This window comes from Pristiophorus japonicus, chromosome 6, assembly GCF_044704955.1.
Source record: "Pristiophorus japonicus isolate sPriJap1 chromosome 6, sPriJap1.hap1, whole genome shotgun sequence".
Lineage (NCBI taxonomy): Eukaryota > Metazoa > Chordata > Chondrichthyes > Pristiophoridae > Pristiophorus > Pristiophorus japonicus.
In genome coordinates, this window is record NC_091982.1 from 143703367 (window position 1) to 143723958 (window position 20592).

The 20592-nt window shown below is 49.0% G+C and overlaps 1 protein-coding gene across 3 annotated transcripts in view; it reads left to right on the top strand.

The window, feature by feature from the left end:
• thap4 (THAP domain containing 4) overlaps nucleotides 1-20592 on the top strand; it is an 86972-nt gene that overhangs the window by 2949 nt on the left and 63431 nt on the right. The window contains exon 2 of one of the 3 annotated variants that reach the window (XM_070882184.1): nucleotides 9174-9949. In XM_070882184.1, coding sequence (XP_070738285.1) covers nucleotides 9174-9949 — 776 coding nt within the window. Of the gene's footprint in view, nucleotides 1-9173; nucleotides 9950-18480; nucleotides 18539-18669; nucleotides 18727-20592 lie in introns of those variants that run through there. The other 2 variants (XM_070882186.1, XM_070882185.1) reach the window with 2 other exon arrangements.

Sequence of the window (20592 nt, forward strand, 5' to 3'; positions counted from 1 at the left end):
AGGGCATAATCTTAGAATAAGATTGAGACGAAGAGAAATTTCTTCTGAGGGTTGTAAATCTGTGGAATTCACTGCCTCAGAGAGCTGTGGAAGCTGGGACATTGAATAAATTTAAGACCGAAATAGACAGTTTCTTAACCTATAAGGGGTTATGGGGAGCGGGCAGGGAAGTGGACCTGAGTCCATGATCAGATCAGCCATGATCATATAAAATGGCGGACAGGCTCGAGGGGCCGTATGGCCTACTCCTGCTCCTATTTCTTATGTTATGTTCTTATTACCTCTGGTGTTCCCCAAGGATCTATCCTTGGCCCCCTCTTATTTCTCATCTACATGTTGTCCCTTGATGACATCATCCAAAAACACAGTGTCAGTTTCCACATGTACGCTGATGACACCCAGCCCTACCTCAATATCTCTAAATTGACAGACTGCTTGTCCGACATCCAGTTCTGGATGAGCAGAAATGTTCTCCAATTAAATAATTGGAAGGATTGAAGCCATTGTTTTCGGTCCTAGCCACTGACTCCATCCCTCTCCCAACTCCTGTTTGAGGCTGTACCACACTGTTTGCAATATGGTGTCATATTTGACCTTGAAATGAACTTCCGACCACTTATTCATAACTCAGACCGCCTAGTTCCACCGCCGTAACATCGCCCGACTCCGCCCTTGCCTCAGCTCATCTGCAGATGAAGCCCTCATCCATGCCTTTGTCACCTCTAGACTTGACTATTCCAGTGCACTCTTGGCTGGCCTCCCACGTTCTACCCAATGTAAACTTGAGGTCATCTAAAATCAGTGGTCTGTGACCTAACTCGCACCAAGTCCCGTTCACACCCACCCCTGTGCTCGCTGACCTACATTGGCTCCCACACCTTGATTTCAAAATTCTCATCCTTGTTTCCAAATCCCTCCAAGGCCTCACCCCTCCCTATCTCTGTAATCTCCTCCAGCCCCACAACCCCCTGAGATGTCTGCGCTGCTCTAATTCTGCCCTCTTGAGCATCCCTGATTATAATCGCTCAACCATCGGTGGCCGTGCCTTCTGTTGCCGAGTCCCCAAGCTCTGGAACGCCCTGCCTAAACCTCTCCTCCTCTCTACCTCTCTCCTCCTTTAAGACGCTCCTTGACCAAACTGCCCTAGTTTCTCCTTTTGTGGCTCGGTGTAATACTCCTGTTAAGCACCTTGACATGTTTTACTATGTTTAAGGCGCTGAGTAAATACAAGTTGTTATTGTTGATCTGCACCCTAAAACCTTAGGCCAGAGTCCCCCTGCACTGCACAAGGTGGGGTCAGGTTCCCAGTCAATCCCCCGTTTAACAAGCCCTATCTCTCCCCATCTCCTTGGACTCAGGTTCTATGTGAAGGTGACAATTCTGAACAGAACATAAGAACATAGGAGCAGGAGTAGGCCATCCGGCCCCTTGAGCCTGCTCCGCCATTTAATAAGTTGATGGCTGATCCGATCATGGACTCGGCTCCACTTCCCTGCCTGCTCCCCACAACCCTTTATTCTCTTATCGGTTAAGAAACTGTCTATCTCTGTCTTAAATTTATTCAATGACCCAGCTTCCACAGCTCCCTGAGAGAAGAAATTTCTCCTCATCTCAGTTTTAAATGGGCAGCCCCTTATTCTAAGATTATGCCCCCTAGTTCTAGTCTCCCCTATCAGTGGAAACATCCTCTCTCCATCTACCCTGTCAAGCCCCCTCATAATCTTATACATTTCAATTGAGTTCCAATGAGTAGAGACCCAACCTACCCAACCTTTGTCTCAAGTCAACCCCCTCATCTCCAGAATCTCGGAGCTTCAGTCAGAGCTAATCTGTACTTGGACTTTACATGTCAAAACCAGGTTGCCCAGACCGACCTGAGCTAAACCGAGAGATCGCCCAAAGGGCAGTGGGTTCCGTGTTTGGGGCAGTTCTCACCGGGCACATCGTCCTACTCAACTCCACACCAACATTTCTAAGTCACTCCCTCAGCTCGCATTCGATAAAGGAGCGTTTGGAGTTTGTGATGCTCCCTCAGCGGAGTGATGTTCTCCAATGGAAACAATCTGTCACTATTTACCCACAGTGAGGTCCCCAGGTAACACTCTCCCCTTTACTGGCTGCTCCTCTCTCTAGTCACCACTCCCACTCACCCACCACCTTGCTGCTGCTGCTCCTGGCACCACAGGAAATACTAGGCTCCACAAGCACCCCCAATTTGGTTCTCTCATTTCCCACCCCCACCCCCCCCAAGACACCAAGGGTACAGACCACCTTGCCTGTATGGGGTTCCGACAGTGCCCCCCCCCCCCCCCCCCAAGAAGTGGCAGCACACCCATTCCCACATAAGCAGCAGTTCTTACCAGAGAGGAAATGAGAGCTATAGTTAAAGATCTGCAATTATTAGTCCACTTTTTCCGCCATACACTCTGAGGCATTCGTCACAGTTGAACACTGCAGATTTAATTTTGCAGGGTCCCAGGGGAAATACCGGTGGTTAACATTGCACAGCTTTTGTAAGAAATTGGTTCTGATCAACAGTTTAGCAACTGCAACAATTAGTCTAATTGTGGTCATTTGACAGGTATGGACAAAGAAGTGTCACCTGGACAGTTAAACTCAGGAAGCCATGACAAGTTTACTTGGGCAAACCCACCTTGGGGTTGTAATTAATTAACCATAACATTCTGAATGCTAAGTAGTTTATTTTAAGCACAACAGCCTTGGAAATAATGGCAGATAGCAACCCCAGTTAGTGGAGCATAAAACAACGTGGTGGAACTAATTACAGTAATTAAATAATGGTTATTTGTACCTGACGTGGGATCAGTCAATTGTGGATCCTTATCCTGGAGTATTACCTTAACCCCAACTTCCCACTCGGCACTCTTGTTACACCAACATGACATTTACAATTTCCACAGCAGTCATACTTGAAGCCTCTTTGGCCGAGATTACCAATTTGTTGCTGAATTGTAGGCAGTTTCCTCTTGTGGGTCAGTGCCTACTAGAGACTGGGTGGAAAATGTCGGGCTGTTTTCTGACGACCAGTAAAAGGAGGAGACCTTTGTTCACTTTTTATATATGGGCTGGAGATTATAACAGAACAGGCTCCGAACCCACTCAGTCTGCCAGGAGTACTGCTGGCCTGGTTTGAGCCGAACTCGTTAATGTGCCAGTTCTAATAAAGGAATTTGCCCTATTTTTTTAATGATATGATTTTAATCTCATTTGACGAATTATTTTGCCATGTATTCTATATGGTTACTGCTTGTACTATTACAAGGTATGCCACCAGAGGGCACCGCAGTGGGAGACTTGTAGGTTACCTGTACAGGTCTGCCTGGCCGAGTATGAAAGGCAGGCCACCAGGTGTGATCCTCTGGAGTTATCAATAAAGGACTAAGGACACTACAGTTCAAGTACAACACATTGCCTCATGGAGTCATTATCAGAGCATCCAAGGACACAACACATTTAATTTTGCTTTTCAATCTCTGTTAGCTGCAAGCTTTTTTAATGAATGAGTGATATTCCAATCTCCAACACCTTGGGCTCAATGTTCTCCAATGCCATTTTTTGGTGTAATTGAAGAGTTACGCCTGTTTTTTGGGGGCCTGACTATGCCAAAAAAAAGTTGAAAGTTACCCTGTTGTAATTTTTGAAATTGGTGCCGTGCATCCTATCCTTTAGCTTTGGGGGGTGGAGTCTAAGGTCTGCGCTGAAAAGAGGAGCCTCCCCCCCCCCCCCCCCCCCCTCGTCGCTTCTGCGCATGTGGGGGGGGGGGGGCGGGGAAACGATGTTTTCTATGTGACTAGCATGGGTGCGCATGCCCAGTAAACCTCCTGGTCTGCATTGAACCATTTTTACTGAGCTAGTTGTGTGTGAGAACCTTTCTTCTGAGTGGAAAAAATCGGAGCTGCATTATGCAATGTGGCTCAAGGACTATGAATTTCTCTCTGGACAAAGTGGAGGCCCTGGCTACTTTAATTAAAGCCAGATGGCACAAGCTGGACACCAGCAGAGGTCAAAGAAATGAAGAAATGAAGAAATGCTGGAACCAACTTTCACAAGATTATTGTGTAATGGTGACCACCCTGAGGTTTTTGGAAGCCAGTGAAAAAGTAGTGGCAGGACCTTGGTCAAGCAGTTGGTGTAAGTAATATTTTCATTTATTCACTGGAATTGCAATTGTAAATGTGACCATCTGTATGTCCCACCCAGCAGAGACACACTCCCCCTCAAAAGTTATATTTTCATCTTTGCAGAGGAAGGTGGCACACAACAAAAGGGAAAGAACAGGAGGAGGCCCGGCAAATCTGCACCCACTGACACCCCTGGAAGAGAGGGTCGCTGCTTTGACGGGTCCTGCCTGGAGAAAAGCAACCACCACTGCACAAGCTGGGCCCACACTCGAGGGAGAGAGTAAGTCCTGCAAATTCTACATTCTGGCTTTGCTAAATGTTAAGTACTGCGCGGGCTAGCCATGCTTCAGTTCATGGGGATGGCTCCGTCAGCTATGCATCGGTTGATTCAATGTGCTATCATTCATTGTGGACCTTCAAATCAGCCTGCTGCCTGCGCTGTGTGAACCCACTCATGCCACCCACACTGCCCCCTCCTCTGCTGCTAACCATTTGTCTGCTCTGTTATATTTTGCAGAACTTGAGGCCAACTCTGTCGAGGCTGAAGCCGATGCAAAGAAGATTCAGATGCGGACAAGCCTGAAGAGAACATCTTCCAATCCCACCTTTCAGACCAAGAGCATGGAGGTGAGAGGTAGGGGAAGGGTGAAGCCCCTCACTATTGTACTCGTACACACTGGAGGAGGTGCCAGCCCCTTTCCTGAGTGGTGGGACATTTTCTGGGCCCCACTGTCCAAGGCTACAGGTCCCAGTGGGTTGCGGCGAGCCACATCCAGGGTGATGAGGGGAAGGAGAGCATGACAGCACTCTCCTAAGGTGCAGGATGTAACAGATGTGGTTCACATGAAGGCAGTGAGTGAGGAGAGCATTGACCTTACGCGATCACTCCTGGATACCACCGGTGGGGTGGGTGATGAGGTGTCGGGAGAAGTAACAACACTCGCCTGGCACATTAGGAATGGAATGTCGCAGGTAGCTGATACACTGTTGGGGAACATGAGGGAGGGAATGTCGGAGTTAGCTGCTGCAATAAAGGAACACACCCAGACCCCGTGCCCATTGACAGAATCAACTGCCACTCCCACTCCAATCCCCAGGCCAATCTCTGAAGAGGCCCAAGCTGGACCTTCCACATTCTCGCCTGCCCATGCCCCCCAACAAGTAGTGTGCATTACCCGAGATGCTCGAAAGAATAAGCTTGGTACCAACCCGTGAAAGGCTGCGCCACCGCCTGCGGGCAGGGGTGGAGTCACCAAGACCAAGTGCAGCGGGCGGTCTTAGAATAAGGTGGAAGAGAGATGGGTGTAGCCCTTGTTTGCTGCTGTTGTTGTTACTGTTATGTTACTGTTATTTAACTGTTCTCAAATTAAAAAGATTTTCTAAGTGATCTTAAAGTTTGTAATCTTAACTGAATAGTTTGAATACAAGAATTTTTTTAAATTAAAGTTAAATACAAACAAGTGTTAACACTTTGAATAAAATATGTATTTTAAATTATAACTGAATCATTTACATTATTTGTTCCATTATTAACAACTTTTTGAACTAAAGAAGAATCATTTCCATGATTTGTTCCATTAACACAACATTACGTAACAGGTCCAAACAGTAAACATGGTCCATTTTGAATAGTTGTCGCTAAGCCTTCAGGCAGCAAAGCGTTCACGGATGAGCTGCTGGCACAAGTCTTGAGCAATCATTGAAGGGGCACGATGGCCGGCCCCCCCCCTCCGCCATTCTGCTCCTGGTTCAGGTAGTTGCATGGCTTCCTCCTCCTGCTCGTCATCTGCATCTTCCTCCTCATCATCAGCCACTCTCGCCTCAGGTGGGTCATCTTCTAACAGCTGCTGCTGCCTCATGATGGTTAAGTTATGCAGCATGCAGCACACAACAGCGAACTGACCGACAATCTCGGGAGTATTGCAAGTAGCCTCCGGTCCAGGCATCAGAAACGCTGTTTCAAGATGCCAATGGTCCTCTCTCTTATGCTGCGCGTTGCAATGTGCAACATGTTGTATTCCAGGTCAGCTTTTGTCTAGGTTACATGTAGGGGCATCATGAGCCAGGTGGTGAGGCCGTACCCTTTGTCCCCCAGCAGCCAGCTCTGCCCTTCTGGCTGCTGCTGAAACATGGGAGATATAGCGCTCTCGCTTAGGATGAAAGCATCACGGGTGCTCCCAAGGTATCAAACATCAAAATGATGCAATGCATATCGGCACAGATAAGCTGCACGTTCATCAAGTGGAAGCCTTTTCTGTTCCTGTACATCTCTGAATCGTCCAAAGGTGCTCGCAAGATGATGTGGGTACAATCAATGCAGCCCTGTACCTTGGGGAAGCCAGCAATCCTGGAGAAGCTCGCACCCTGTCACGTATTGCCTGGGCAGTCATGGGGAACTTTATATTGTCATTCCTTCGGGTATACAGTGCAGCAGTCACCTGCCGAATACGTGTTGCATGTTGAGAAATGGTGCGCACATCCCCAGTTGTGGCCTGGAATGATCCAGATGTATATAATGAAAGTGCATCTGCAACCTTTACTGCAACTGACAAAGCAGCCCTCCTGATGCTTCCAGGGTGCAGGTCTGCTTTTATTAACTCTCAGATCTTGGTTACAACTTCTTTGCGGAAACGCAGCCTTCTCACACTTTGGGGAAACTTGGAGATTTTTATTTACTCCAAAAAAAAAAGGCGCAGATAATTGGGGAAAATTGAGCCCATTTAATGTATCCAGGCACAACTGAATCTAAATTAGCAATTTATTGTGTGATGGACTTTGAGTGTTTTGGGATAAGATGCTATATAAATACAAGTATTAACATTATTTTATTCATTCTTTCCACCCATGCCTGAATAATAAAAACTTATAATTGCCAGATATTCAAACAGGATGCCAACTTCACTGTTTGATAGAAATAAAGCTGTCTGCTACAATAAACCTGCAGGGAACAGCACTGAGACAGGAAACAATAGATGCTCTTGTAACTCAGATTCCCTTAGTATCCAAAAATCTATCGATCTCTGTCTTGAATATACTCAACGACTGAGCATCCATAGTCCTCTGAGATACTGAATTCCAAAGATTCACAACCCTTTGAGTGAAAAAATTCCTCCTCATCTCAGTCCTAAATGACTACCCCTTATCCTAAGATTATGCCCCCTAATTCTTGACTCCTCAGCCAGAGGAAACATCTCAGCATCTACCCTGTCAAGTCCTTCAAGAATTCTATGTTTCAATGATATCACATCTCGTTCTTTAAACTGTAGGGAATATAGGCCTAGATCTCTCCTCGTAGGACAATCTACCCCATCCCAGGAATCAGTCTGGTGAACCTTTGTTGCACTTCCTCTAAGGCAAGCATATCCTTTTTTGGGTAAGGAGACCACAACTGTACACGGTATTCTAGGTGTGGTCTCACCAAGGCCTTACTGCTAATTGTAGTAAGACTAATTTACTCTTGTACTCCAATCCTTTTGTAATAAAGGCTAACATACCATTTGCTTTCCTAATTGCTTTTTGTACTTTCCTGTTAACTTCCAGTAATTTGTGTACAAGGACACGCAGGTCCTTATAAATACCAACATTTCCCAGTCTCATCATTTAAAAAATATTCTGCTTTTCTGTTTTTCCTACCAAAGTGTTTAACTTCACACTTCTCCACATTATATTACATATGCCATGTTCTTACCCACTCACTTAGCCTGTCTATATCCCTTTACAGCCTCTTTGCAAATTCCTCATAGCTTGCATTCCCACCTAACTTTGTATCGTCAGCAAACTTGGATACACTGCACTCGGTCCCCTCATCTAAGTAATTGATATAGATTGTAAATAGCTAAGGCCCCAGCACTGATCCTTGTGGTACCCCACGAGTTACAGCCTGCCAACCCGAAAATGACCCGTTTATCCCGACTCTGTTTTCTGTCTGTTAACCAGTCCTCCAATTCATTCCTCTAATTATTATATTAATCCATATTACCTCTAATCCCATGACCCTAATTTTGTGTAATAACCTCTTGCGTGGCACCTTATCAAATATATTACATCCGCTAGTTCCTCCTTATCTATCCTGCGAGTTACAACCTCAAAAAACTGAACCCATTTGTCAAACACAATTTCCTTTTCAAAAATACAGCTATCTCTAATCTGCCCTATAATGTGCTTTAGCTCTACTGTGCCATTGACATTTAATTTCAACACCAGCCACCCTTGTGGCTTCGCCAGATGAGATCATTCATTTTGGTGCTGAATTATGGGCAGTTTCGTTCTGTGGGCTAGCAGAAACATTCCTCCCACTAGTCTGGGCTGAATTCAAACACTGGTCCAGGAAGTGATAGGACATGCTTCAAACTGACTGCATCACCCAATTCCTTTGAAAAATTAGAAACAGTCGGCCATTCAACCCCTCGAGCCTGTTCTGCCCTTCAATTAGATCATGGCTGATCTTTATCTTAACTCCATCTACCCACCATGGTTTTGTAACCCTTAATACCCAACAAATTCAGTTTTGAAATTTTCAATTGGCCTCGAACCTCTACAGCTTTTTGGGGGAGCGAGTTCCAGAATTCCACTACCCTTTGTGTGAATGTTAACGTACTGCTCCTTTGCTTTGGACCCCCCCCCCCCACAAGAGGAAATGGTCTCACTCTATCTATCCTAACAAATCCTTTAGTCATCTTGTATACCTTGATTAGATCACCCCTTAATCTTCTATACTCAAAGGAATACTTTGAGATGTCCGATGGTCGTGAAAGGCGCTCTATAAACCCAAGTCTTTCTTTCAATACAAGCCTAGTCTAAAAAATCTGCCAGCACAGTGTTTGGTGCTAGATACCTTGGCATCTGAGCTTCACTGCCGTGTCTCAGTACCTATACCTACATATAGTGAAGCTGGCACTGGAGAACAACAGGTGTCAAGGTATTAGAAGAGTAACCAATAACTTTTTGTAGAAAGGGAAGGCTACAATTGAGAGGGCTATTGGATGACTTGGCTGTTCCTTGTTACCGGTGTCTTTCTGTTTTCTCTGCCAGATTTCCTTTGAAAGATGCCAAACGTTTAGCAAAGTGGATTAATGCTGTTGGGCGGGCGGACTGGAAACCAACCAAGTTTTCCTTCTTGTGCAGTGCTCACTTCACCAAGGACAGCTTTCAAAAGCGTCAGGAGGACCAGCACCATCGACTCAAACACACTGCTATTCCTTCCATCTTTCACTTCTCAGAACACCAGAAGAAAATGGACAGTAGCAATCGCTGCCGGGGTGCAGCCAAAATATGGCTGACTCCAGTCAATCAGGAGAGGACTCCAATTGGCTACCTGACCTGTGAATCACTGGATGATGAAGCAGCTGACCTCCTTAAATCCAATGTTGTAACTGTGGAGAGTGAACACACGTTTGAGAGAGTTTCTGCATTGGGTGAAAGTGGTGCCACTTTCCCTGCTTCCAAGGTGGCAGGTGAACCCATTGTGTGTCCAGTTGCTGATCAACAGTGCACTCTGAAAGCCGAAGACAGCAAGACCACAGCGACTGAAAGGCTGCTAATTGACGGCACTGTTCCCTTTCCCGACGACGCTACCCCGTCCGCCTCTGGTGCCCGCAAACTAATCAATTCGCTGCATTCGTACTGCCTGTCTCCACCACACAGTGCCTTCCTCAAAGAACAAGTCATGAAAAAGAACACCGAGCTCAAGACTCTGAGACAGCAAAGCAGTCGGGTTGTGAAGCGAGTAAAAAGACTAGAGGGGTTGATCCGTAAACTTCAGGAAACCAATTCCACACTAGTAAGGTGCTTTCTGCCTCCGGACCATGGTTAGTGAAAGTCTATACTTTTTCAGTGCTTGCAATGAATGGACATCTAAACTTTCAAACGTATGTTTGTGAGACCTAAAATGTCACTTTGGACAAACTATTTGCTCCAAAGCTAAGAAGTTCCTGACACGAAATTCAATCTTTGATTTAAAGAAAGAAAGTTTTGTATCTGTGTAGTGCCTTTCACGACCACCAGATGTCTCGAAGCACTTTACAGCCAATGAAGTACTTTTGGAGTGTAGTCACTGTTGTAATGCAGCAGCCAATTTGCGCACAGCAAGCTCCCACAACAACAATGTGCAATGTTTTTTTGTTGTGTTGATTAAGGGATAAATATTGGCCAGGACACTGGGGATAACTCCCCTTGCTCTTCGTTGAAATAGTGCCATGGGATCTTTTACATCCACTTCAGAGAGCAGACGGGGCCTCGGTTTAACATCTCATTCAAAAGACGGCACCTCCGACAGTGCAGCAGTCCCTCAGCACTGTACTGGAGCGTCAGCCTAGATTTTTTTTTTGTGCTCGGGTCCCTGGAGTGGGACTTAAACCCACAACCTTCTGACTCAGAGGTGAGGGTGCTACCCACTGAGCCACAACTGACCCACTTTGGATTTAGCTCCAAAGAAATGTATTGATGCCCACTACCACCACCATTCCCAATCACCCATTACTGTCGACCAGAATTGGCTTACAGCTTGGATTTTATGTCTTGTGCTCCCTTTCTCTCTCTTTGCTCACACATGAAGAGCGGTCACTTGCAGGGAGGTACTGGAAGAATTCCATTGCCTGTGGATTGGGGGTAGTGTGCTGACGTGGATTGAGAACTGGTTGGCAGACAGGAAGCAAAGAGTAGGAGTAAATGGGTACTTTTCAGAATGGCAGGCAGTGGTTCTGTGCTGGGGCCCCAGCTGTTTACATTGTACATTAATGATTTAGACGAGGGGATTAAATGTAGTATCTCCAAATTTGCGGATGTCACTAAGTTGGGTGGCAGTGTGAGCTGCGAAGAGGATGCTATGAGGCTGCAGGGTGACTTGGATAAGTTAGGTGAGTGGGCAAATGCATGGCAGATGAAGTATAATGTGGATAAATGTGAGGTTATTCACTTTGGTGATAAAAACAGAGAGACAGACTATTATCTGAATGGTGACAGATTAGGAAAAGGGGAGGTGCAACGAGACCTGGATGTCATGGTACATCAGTCATTGAAGGTTGGCATGCAGGTACAGCAGATGGCTGTAAGAAAGCAAATGGCATGCTGGCCTTCATAGCGAGGGATTTGAGTACGGGGCAGGGAGGTGTTACTACAGTTGTACAGGGCCTTGGTGAGGCCACACCTGGAGTATTGTGTACAGTTTTGGTCTCCTAACTTGAGGAAGGACATTCTTGCTATTGAGGGAGTGCAGCGAAGGTTCACCAGACTGATTCCCGGGATGACCTATCAAGAAAGACTGGATCAACTGGGCTTGTATTCACTGGAGTTCAGAAGAATGAGAGGGGATCTCTTAGAAACGTTTAAAATTCTGACGGCTTTAGACAGGTTAGATGCAGGAAGAATGTTCCCAATGTTGGGGAAGTCCAGAACCAGGAGTCACAGTCTAAGGATAAGGGGTAAGCCGTTATGGACCGAGATGAGGAGAAACTTCTTCACCCAGAGAGTGGTGAACCTGTGGAATTCTCTACCACGGAAAGTTGTTGAGGCCAATTCACTAAATATATTTAAAAAGGAGTTAGATGTAGTCCTTACTACTAGGGGGATCAAGGGGTATGGCGAGAAAGCAGGATTGGGGTACTGTAGTTGCATGTTCAGCCATGAACTCATTTGTCATGTATCTTATTACTGTATATAACTATCTTACCATGCTATACATGACTGTAACTGGATATGACCTGGAACAATAAGCATACCTTACCACCAGGGGTGTACTTGCGGGAGACACTCCATACCTGTCCCACTGCAGTACATAAAGGGAGGTCTCAGGCAAGCGCGGCAATGGAGAGCTGGAATTACCTCGAAGGTGCACCTAGAAGCTGCAGGTCCTGAGTGATCTTGACTTCAGCGTGTGTCTTGTGTAAGTCGGTACATTAGAGTCAGGACTTAACAGTGGCGACGAGTTACGGGATCACAGAATCCACAGAATGGCTACCAACAGCTCAGATGAGAAATACAATGCTGGAGACAATTGGGATGACTTTATAGAAAGGCTCCAGCAAAGCTTTGTGACCAAAGACTGGCTGGGCGACGATAAGGCAGACAAGCGAAGAGCCCATCTCTTGACCAGCTGTGGCTCGAAAACATACGCTTTAATGAAAGACCTGCTGGCACCCGAGAAACCAGCAAGCAAGTTGTTTGAAGAGTTGAGCACACTAGTGAGAGACCACCTGAAGCCAGCGAGCAGCCTACACATGGCCAGGCACAGGTTCTACAACTACAGATGCTGTGTGGGCCAAAGCATACCCAACTTCATGGCGGAACTTCGGAGGCTAGCTTGTTCATGTGAGTTCCCCGATGAATTAAGGAGAGAAGTACTGAGAGACATTTTTATTGAAGGAATAGGCCACGCAGGCATATTCCGAAAGCTTATAGAGACTAAGAACGTGACTCTAGAGGCAGCAGCACTGGTCGCACAGACATTCTTGGCAGGCGAAGAAGAAATGAGGCTGATCTATACTTCGGGTACGACAACCCACGAGGCATTGGAACAAGGGGTTCACATTGTGAAACAAACCTCTATCCCCACACACAGACAAAGGCAGGAGAGCAGGCCTTCAACAGCAGACAGTGGCGCCAGAAGCCATCAAAATCAAGGGCCACATGAACGGCCGATCACACCTCATCAACCCACAATGCGAGCAATCAACAAATTGAGAGAAGCTCAAGGGAGATCATCCAGACGCAGCTCATCCTTCGGAAACAATGGAAACAGTCTGTGTTGGAGATGTGGGGGAAGGCACTCGACCAGGATGTGTCGATTTCAGCATGCCGTTTGCAGAAACTGCAACTACACAGGGCACCTGGCTCGCATGTGCAGAAAAACAGCAGCTCGGCTGGTATACCAATCGGAAGGGTCGGAAAGCGGACCAGAAGACAGTTGGAACAGTGCGCGGGACGCCGAGGTACAGTGGGTTAACACGATCAATGTCCACTGTTCTTACACCAAGACACCTCCAATTATGATGAGGGTTCTACTCCAACGGGATACCCGTCAACATGGAACTGGACACTGGGGCCAGTCAGTCACTCATGAGTGTTCAACAATTTGAACAGCTGTGGCCGCACAAAAGCAACAGACCAAAACTCGCAAAGATCGACACCAAACTAAGGACCTATACTAAAGAAATCATCCCAGTCCTTGGCAGCGCCATACTCTCAGTCACACACAAAAGGGATGGTGCACCGACTTTCCCTGTGGATTGTCCCCGGGGATCTCCCAGCCCTGTTGGGGAGAAGCTGGCGAGCAGAACTTAATTGGAAATGGGATGATGTTCACGCCATGTCGTCAGAGGAACGGACCTCTTGCTCAACAGTTCTAAGCCGTTTTGAACATCTCTTTCAGCCAGGTGTGGGCACCTTCAAAGGGGCTAAAGTTAGAATCTACATCACACAGAATGCCAGACCAGTCCATCACAAGGCTAGAGCTGTGCCTTATGTGAAGAGGGGAAAGATTGAAAACGAACTGGACCGGCTTCTGCGGGAAGGCATAATTTCTCCCGTAGAATTCAGCGAATGGGCAAGCCCCATTGTCCCCGTCATGAAGCCTGATGGATCCGTGCGAATCTGTGGGGATCACAAGTCTACCATAAACAGAGTCTCCCTACACGCTGCCCAGAGCGGAGGACCTATTTGCCACATTGGCTGGAGGAAAATTTTTCTCGAAAGTTGACCTCACATCTGCATATATGACGCAAGAACTGACGAAGAGTCGAAGCTACTCACCACCATCATCACACATCGAGGCCTTTTTGTGTATAATCGATGCCCATTCGGCATCAGGTCGGCAGCTGCTATATTCCAGCGCAACATGGAAAGTCTGCTCAAGTCCATCCCGGGGATGGTTGTGTTTCAAGATGACATACTCATCACGGTCAGGGACACCGACTCATCTCCGCAATCTTGAGGAAGTACTAAGTCGATTGGATCGGGTAGGCCTCAGAGTTAAGAAATCCAAGTGTCTGTTTCTCGTGCCTGAAGTTGAATTTTTGGGCAGGAGAATTGCCGCTGATGGGATCTGCCCAACCGAATCCAAAACCGAAGCGATTCGCCTGGCACCCAGGCCCCGGAATGTCTCGGAACTGCGCGCCTTTCTCGGGCTACTCAATTACTTTGGGAACTTTATGCAGAACTTGAGCACGCTGCTGGAGCCTCTCCACGTGCTACTCGGAAAGGGGTGCGATTGGTTTTGGGGGGACGCCCAAGAACGCGCCTTCAGTAAGGCATGCAACCTTCTATGTTCCAAGAGTGTTTTAGCCTTTTTTGACCCAAGTAAAAAGTTAGTCCTTACATGTGATGCGTCAGCGTACGGGGTCGGGTGCGTTTTACAGCACGTCAATGATGCGGGTAAATTGCAGCCCGTTGCTTATGCCTCCAGGTCACTTTCGTGGGTGGAGCGCGGGTACGGTATGGTTGAGAAGAAGGCGCTCGCGTGCGTGTACGGTGTCATTAACCAACAAGTCATCAGTTTTCAGTCAAGGGTCCCTACATTCACTGTCTGCGTTCATACATAAAGAAAGACTTGGATTTATATAGCGCCTTTCACAACCACCGGATATCTCAAAGCGTTTTACAGCCAATTAAGTATTTTTGATGAATAGTCACTTGTGTTTTTAAATCAGCATCTGATTGAGCTATCCTGATGCTCAGTAGATATCTAGTCCAACTCCAAGATCTATGTCAAGGTTGTTCGAACCCATCTCTCTTGAAAGTGACGTGATACAGGGTTATCTACTATTACTCATCCTAATCAATCTGTTCATCAATGATGTGTTGTATGGCACCATAAAGGACAGGCTCAGTGTATCTGTTCCAGGCATTTCTGAAAGAATTATAGGATTATTTTTCACAGATGATATGTCATTGAAGGATTCTCCTTGGGGACTACTGTGCTCTAGGTGCCATCTTAAACAATGAACTAACCAGTGGGGATATGGCAATGGATGTCACCAAGTGTGCTACTGTAGCTTTGCAGGGTTCAAGGAGATGTTGAAAGTAAGGATCGGAAAATACAAGGGGTGTCTGTCCCAATTGTTCATTCATATCTGTACCTAACGGTGTGCTTAATTAACAATGATTGCACTTCAAAAGTATGTTAGTTTAAATTGCTTTGGGATGCCCTACAGATATAGTGAGATCTGTATTAAAAATAGCAAATAATTTATTTTTCTTTCTGGTGAATGGAAACTTTATCCTGAACACAATACTTCAGGACTGGTCTGAGAAAGCCAACATGTATTTTATTCTGTTTTGACTTGTCTTTCATGAGAGCAAAGTTTCACTGCCGTTACGGTTTGTGGCATGAAAAACATGTGGTAAGTTTGTGCAAACCGTTCTCTTCCATCACTCAAAAAAAACTAACATTGCCATACCAAAGCTTTCTTCATCCCCTTATGTGAGGCTCAGGACCAAGTTGTGAGGGTGGGTTCATGGTGAACGAAGGAAATGGGGAATGCGCTCTGGCCAACACTGGCCTGTCTGTCACTCGGTAATCTGGAGGAGCAGTCGGCTCCACAATGAATACATCTCTTTCTCCAAGTCCCTCGGGTGTGGACCTGGATTAAGTGGTCAGTGTGACTGGCATGTGGTTTCAGTCTTGGATGCCAAGGTGGCAGGAACGTTGCAATATCTCCTGCATAGTTGCTATTGTTCAGCTGATGAGAAAACTCTGAGCCTTGGCATAATAGTTGCTGGAAGATGTGACTTGGAGGTTGGGCATTGGACCATGTGCTCAATATATTCAGTCTTCTGTCCTGGCCGGTATCCCAATTTACATCCTCCCTAAACTTGAACTCATCCAGAACTCTACAGCCTGTATCCTAACTCACACCAAGCCCTCTTCACCCATCACCCATCTGTTCACTGACCTACATTGGCTCCCGGTTTGGCAACACCTCGAATTTAAAAAATTCAAATCCTCCATGGCCTCGCCCCTCCTTATCTCTGTGACTTTCTCTGGCCTTACCACCCTCAGATCTCTGCGCTCCCCTAATTCTGGCCTCATGCGCATTCCTGATTTTCATCGCTCTACCATTGGCGGCCATACCTTCAGCTGCCTAGGCCCTAAGCTCTGGAATTCCCTCCTTAAAACTCCTGCCTCTCTACTTCTCTCCTCCTTTAAGGTGCTCCTTAAAACCTACCTCTTTGACCAAACTTTTAGTCACCCACCCTAATATCTCACTTTGCGGATTAAATAATTGTATGTTTTACTTCGTCCTAATCAACAGATCTTCCGCATACAGATAAAACGTCTTGTTTTGTTTGTTGTTAATCTGCACCCTGAGCTCTCGGGACTTAGCTACGTTCCATGTGGAAATGATGTGCACTCCATATCAGAACACTCTACCTGAAATGTCTTGGTAGCTTGGCATGATATTGGAGAGTACATTGTGTGTCCGCTACCTGACTGACCAACAGAATGGCTCAATGTGTAAATACTGCGAATAATAGATCAGGAAGGATCTATGTTAAGTCAAGTGACCTAGGGCAACAGTCGGGAAGCTACAATTAGTCCATGTTACGTGAACTTGTGATGCAGGTTTGCATATGAAAAATTGCCACAGGGCTTCTTGTGTCTGCTGGAGTTGTCTTTAGGAGAAAACAAAATGTTTTTCTTTCAGGCTTTCATCCATTACAGGTTCTATTTCATTCGAAAATATATTTGATTGTTGCTGTAAGGTGCTGATACAGTGTGCCTGACTCCGAATGCAAATGTTCAAGCACCACTGGGGTTGGTCAAAAAAAATCGTATCAACATTTGCTGCCCTGGTATAATCAACTCCTACAACAGGTTTGTGTTGGAGTATTTTGCTGTTTCTCTTGCTCCAGGTTAACTCACGATAAAATCCAACTGGTATAGTGTTGCTGTTATCAAGGAAGATCGGTCCCATTCCTAAATCTGATTCTTAGTATATCTGTAACCTGGAAACTGGCAGGGACTGGGACAAAGGCAGGTGAGGGGCCAGGGGCAAGGCAGGTGAGGATGGGTGCAGGGTCAGGGATGGGTGAAGGGGTAAGGCAGGGACAGGTGAGGTGGGGAGGGGAGGGTGAGGGGACTGGTGAAGGAGACTGGGTGCGGGGTCAGGATCAGCAGGGGGAGGGACAGGTGCGGGGTCAGGATCGGGGAGGGAGGGAGGGACAGGTGCGGGGTCAGGATCGGGGAGGGAGGGAGGGACAGGTGCGGGGTCAGGATCAGGTGGTGCGGGGGGGCGGGGTCAGGATCAGGAGGTGCGGGGTCAGGGGTGGGTCAGGGACAGGTGAGGGGTCAGGATCGGGGGGGACAGGTGCAGGGTCGGGTGGGGTCAGGGACAAATGAGAGGGTGGGGTCAGGGACAAATGAGAGGACAGGGTCAGGGACAGGTGAGGATGGGGCAGGTAAAGGATGCGGGGTCAGGGATGGGTGAAGGAGTAAGGCAGGTGAGGTGAAGGGGAAGGGACATCTGGGGTGGGGACAGGAGCGGGGGGGGGGAGAAACAGGTGTGGGCTCAGGATCGGGGGGTGGGGGAGGTGAAGTGAGGGGGGAGGGGCAGTTGAGCGGCGGGGCGGGGCAGGTGAGGTGAGGGGGGAGGGACAGGTGAGGATCAGGAGGTACGGGGGGAGGGGAGAAAGGTGCAGGATTGGGGGGGGACAGGTGCGGGGTCAGGATCAGGAGGTACGGGGGGGGGGGGGGAGGAGACAGGTGCAGGGTCAGGATCGGCGGGGACAGGTGTGGGATCCGGGACAAATGAGGGGACGGGGTCAGGGACAGGTGAGGATGGGGCAGGTGAAGGGTGAAGGGTGAAGGGTGCGGGGTCAGGGATGGGTGAAGGAGTAAGGCAGGTGAGGTGAGGGGGGAGGGACATGTGAGGTGAGGGGGACTGGTGAAGAAGACTGGGGTGGGGACAGGAGCGGGGGGGGGGGGGTAGGAGGAACAGGTGCAGGGTCAGGATTGGGTGGGGGAGGTGAGGGGAGGATGGGCAGTTGAGCTGAGGGGGGGAGGGGCAGGGCAGGTGAGGGGCGGCGGGGCAGGTGAGGTGAGGTAAGGGGGAGGGGCAGGTGAGGATCAGGAGGTACGGGGGGAGGGGGGACAGGTGCGGGGTCAGGATCAGGAGGTACGGCGGGGGAGGGGAGACAGGTGCAGGATCGGGGGGGGGGACAGATGCGGGGTCAGGGACAAATGAGGGGGCAGGGTCTGGGGCAGGTGAAGGGTGCGGGGTCAGGGATGGTTGAAGGAGTAAGGGAGGTGAGGGGACTGGGATGGAGTCAGGAGCTGAGGGGGGGAGGGGCGAGTGAGGAACAGGTGCGGTTTCGGGGGGCGGGACAGGTGTGGGGGCGGAGTTAGGATCAGCTGTGGAGCGGGCCGGAGACGGCAGTGATGGCCGGCGGAGCGGCGGGAGCAGGTCAGCACAGGCCAGGCCTGCGGGGGAGCCGCGCACCGGTTTATGCTTCAACTTCCATCTGACGGCAGTCGGCGGTGGAAGCGGCCGGGATCCTGCTCGGGCTCGGGCACTCGGGGAGCCCGCGGATCACTGGCTGAGGGGCCCGGGCATGGATCACCGCCGGGCCGGGAGCGGGTGTGGGAGAGTGTGTGTGTATGGGGGGGGGGGCGCGAGAGAGGGGGCAGGGAGTGTGGGGGGGGAACGAGAGGGTGGGGAAGGACGATGCGGGGTGGGGGGCGAGAGAGGGAGCGGGGAGTGTGAGGGAGGGCGAGAGATGGAGCGGGGAGTGTGAGGGAGGGCGAGAAAGGGAGTGGGGAGTGGCGGGCAAGAGAGCTGGTGGGTGCAGTGTGGGGGGGTGGCGGGCGAGAGAGGTGGGGTGTGGGGGCGGGGCGAGAGTTAGGGGAGGTGGAGTGTGGGGGGCGTGGAGTGCGGGGGGTGGAGTGGAGGGCGTGGCGCGCCGGGGCGAGATCGCGGAGTGTGGGGGGCAGGCAAGAGAGGGCGCGGGGAGTGTCGGGGTGGGGGTGACGAGAAAGGGAGCGGGGAGTGTGAGGGGGCGGGCAGTGGGAGGGAGGGCGAGGTGGGGGGGCGAGAGAGGGAGCGGGGAGTGTGGGGGGTGAGGGAGGGTGAGAGAAGGAGCGGGAAGTGTGAGGGAGGGCGAGAGCGGGAAGTGTGAGGGAGGGCGAGAGAAGGAGCGGGTAGTGTCGGTGGGGGCGGGCGAGAGAGAGGGCAGTGAGTGGGGGGGGATAGAGGGGGTGGGGAGTGTGGGGATGGGGAGAGGTGAGGGTGGCGAGGGGAGTGGGGGTGGGGAGGGGGCGTGGATTGTGGGGAGGGGGCGGGGAGTGTGGGGGTGGCGAGGGGGGAGTGTGGGGGTGGTGAGGGGAAGGGGGGCGAGAGAGGGAGCGTGGAGTGCGGAGGCGGGGTGCGGGGGGCGCCGCGGAGAGGTCAGGGTGTGTGACAATGGGAATGTAAGGTGAGCACAGTGGGTGGCGGGGGGTGTTAGGGCAGTGTGAGAGTGGGTAGGATGGGGAGGGAGGGCGGTGAGTGGGGGTGGCAGGAAGAGGGGGGTTGACCATTTGTGGAGGGAGCTGCCAAATTCTCTTCCACAACAAGGCTGTGTATGCAGGAGGACAATTCAAGCTTTCAAGGCTGCAATCAATGTATTTTTCTTGGTTGGCTCAGGGTGACGAGGGATATGGAGTATGGATGAATGCAGCTGAGGTACAGATCAGTAATCATCTAATTGACTGGCGGAGGCAGCTCGAGGGGCTGAAAGGTCTCCTATTCCTATAAGGACAGAATGGGGACTTAAGCACGCCTGCATGCACTTTTACCCTGCATTGTATTCTGTGGATTTGGGCTTATTAGTGTTATTTCGAATGGTGTTTCACTGTTGATGTGTCGGGTACCAAAGAATTGTATTTATTTTACGCTTTCACAACCTCATTGCGTCCCAAAGCACTTTTCAGCCACTGAAGTACTTTTGGAGTGTAGTCACTGTTGTAATGTGGGAAACGCGGCAGCCAATTTGCACACAGCAAGCTCTCGCAAATAGCAATGTGATAATGACCAGATAATCTGTTCTCAGTGATGTTAATAGAGGGATAATTATTGGCCAGGACACTAGGGAGAACTCCTCTGCCCTGCTTCGAAATAATGGCATGGGATCTTTTACATCCACTTGAGAAAGCAGATGGGGCCTCGGTTTAACGTCTCATCCGAAAGGCGGCATCTCGGGCGCAGTGTCAGCCTAGATTTTTGTGCTCGAGTCTCCAGTAGGAGACAACCGTCTGACTCACTGAGCCACGGCTGACACTGGCTTCAATCAATAATTGGGCACTTAATTTTTTTATTATCAAGGTGAAAAATGTTAGTGATCATCGAAGCAGCATGGACATATCTTGCTCTCCAGATACTTTCCGAGGCTTGTGGCTTGTGCATGGTGCATCATCATTTTATTGCATCATAACACTTATTTTAGTTTTTTTTTGTTAATGTCTGATTGAATTTTCAGTGGT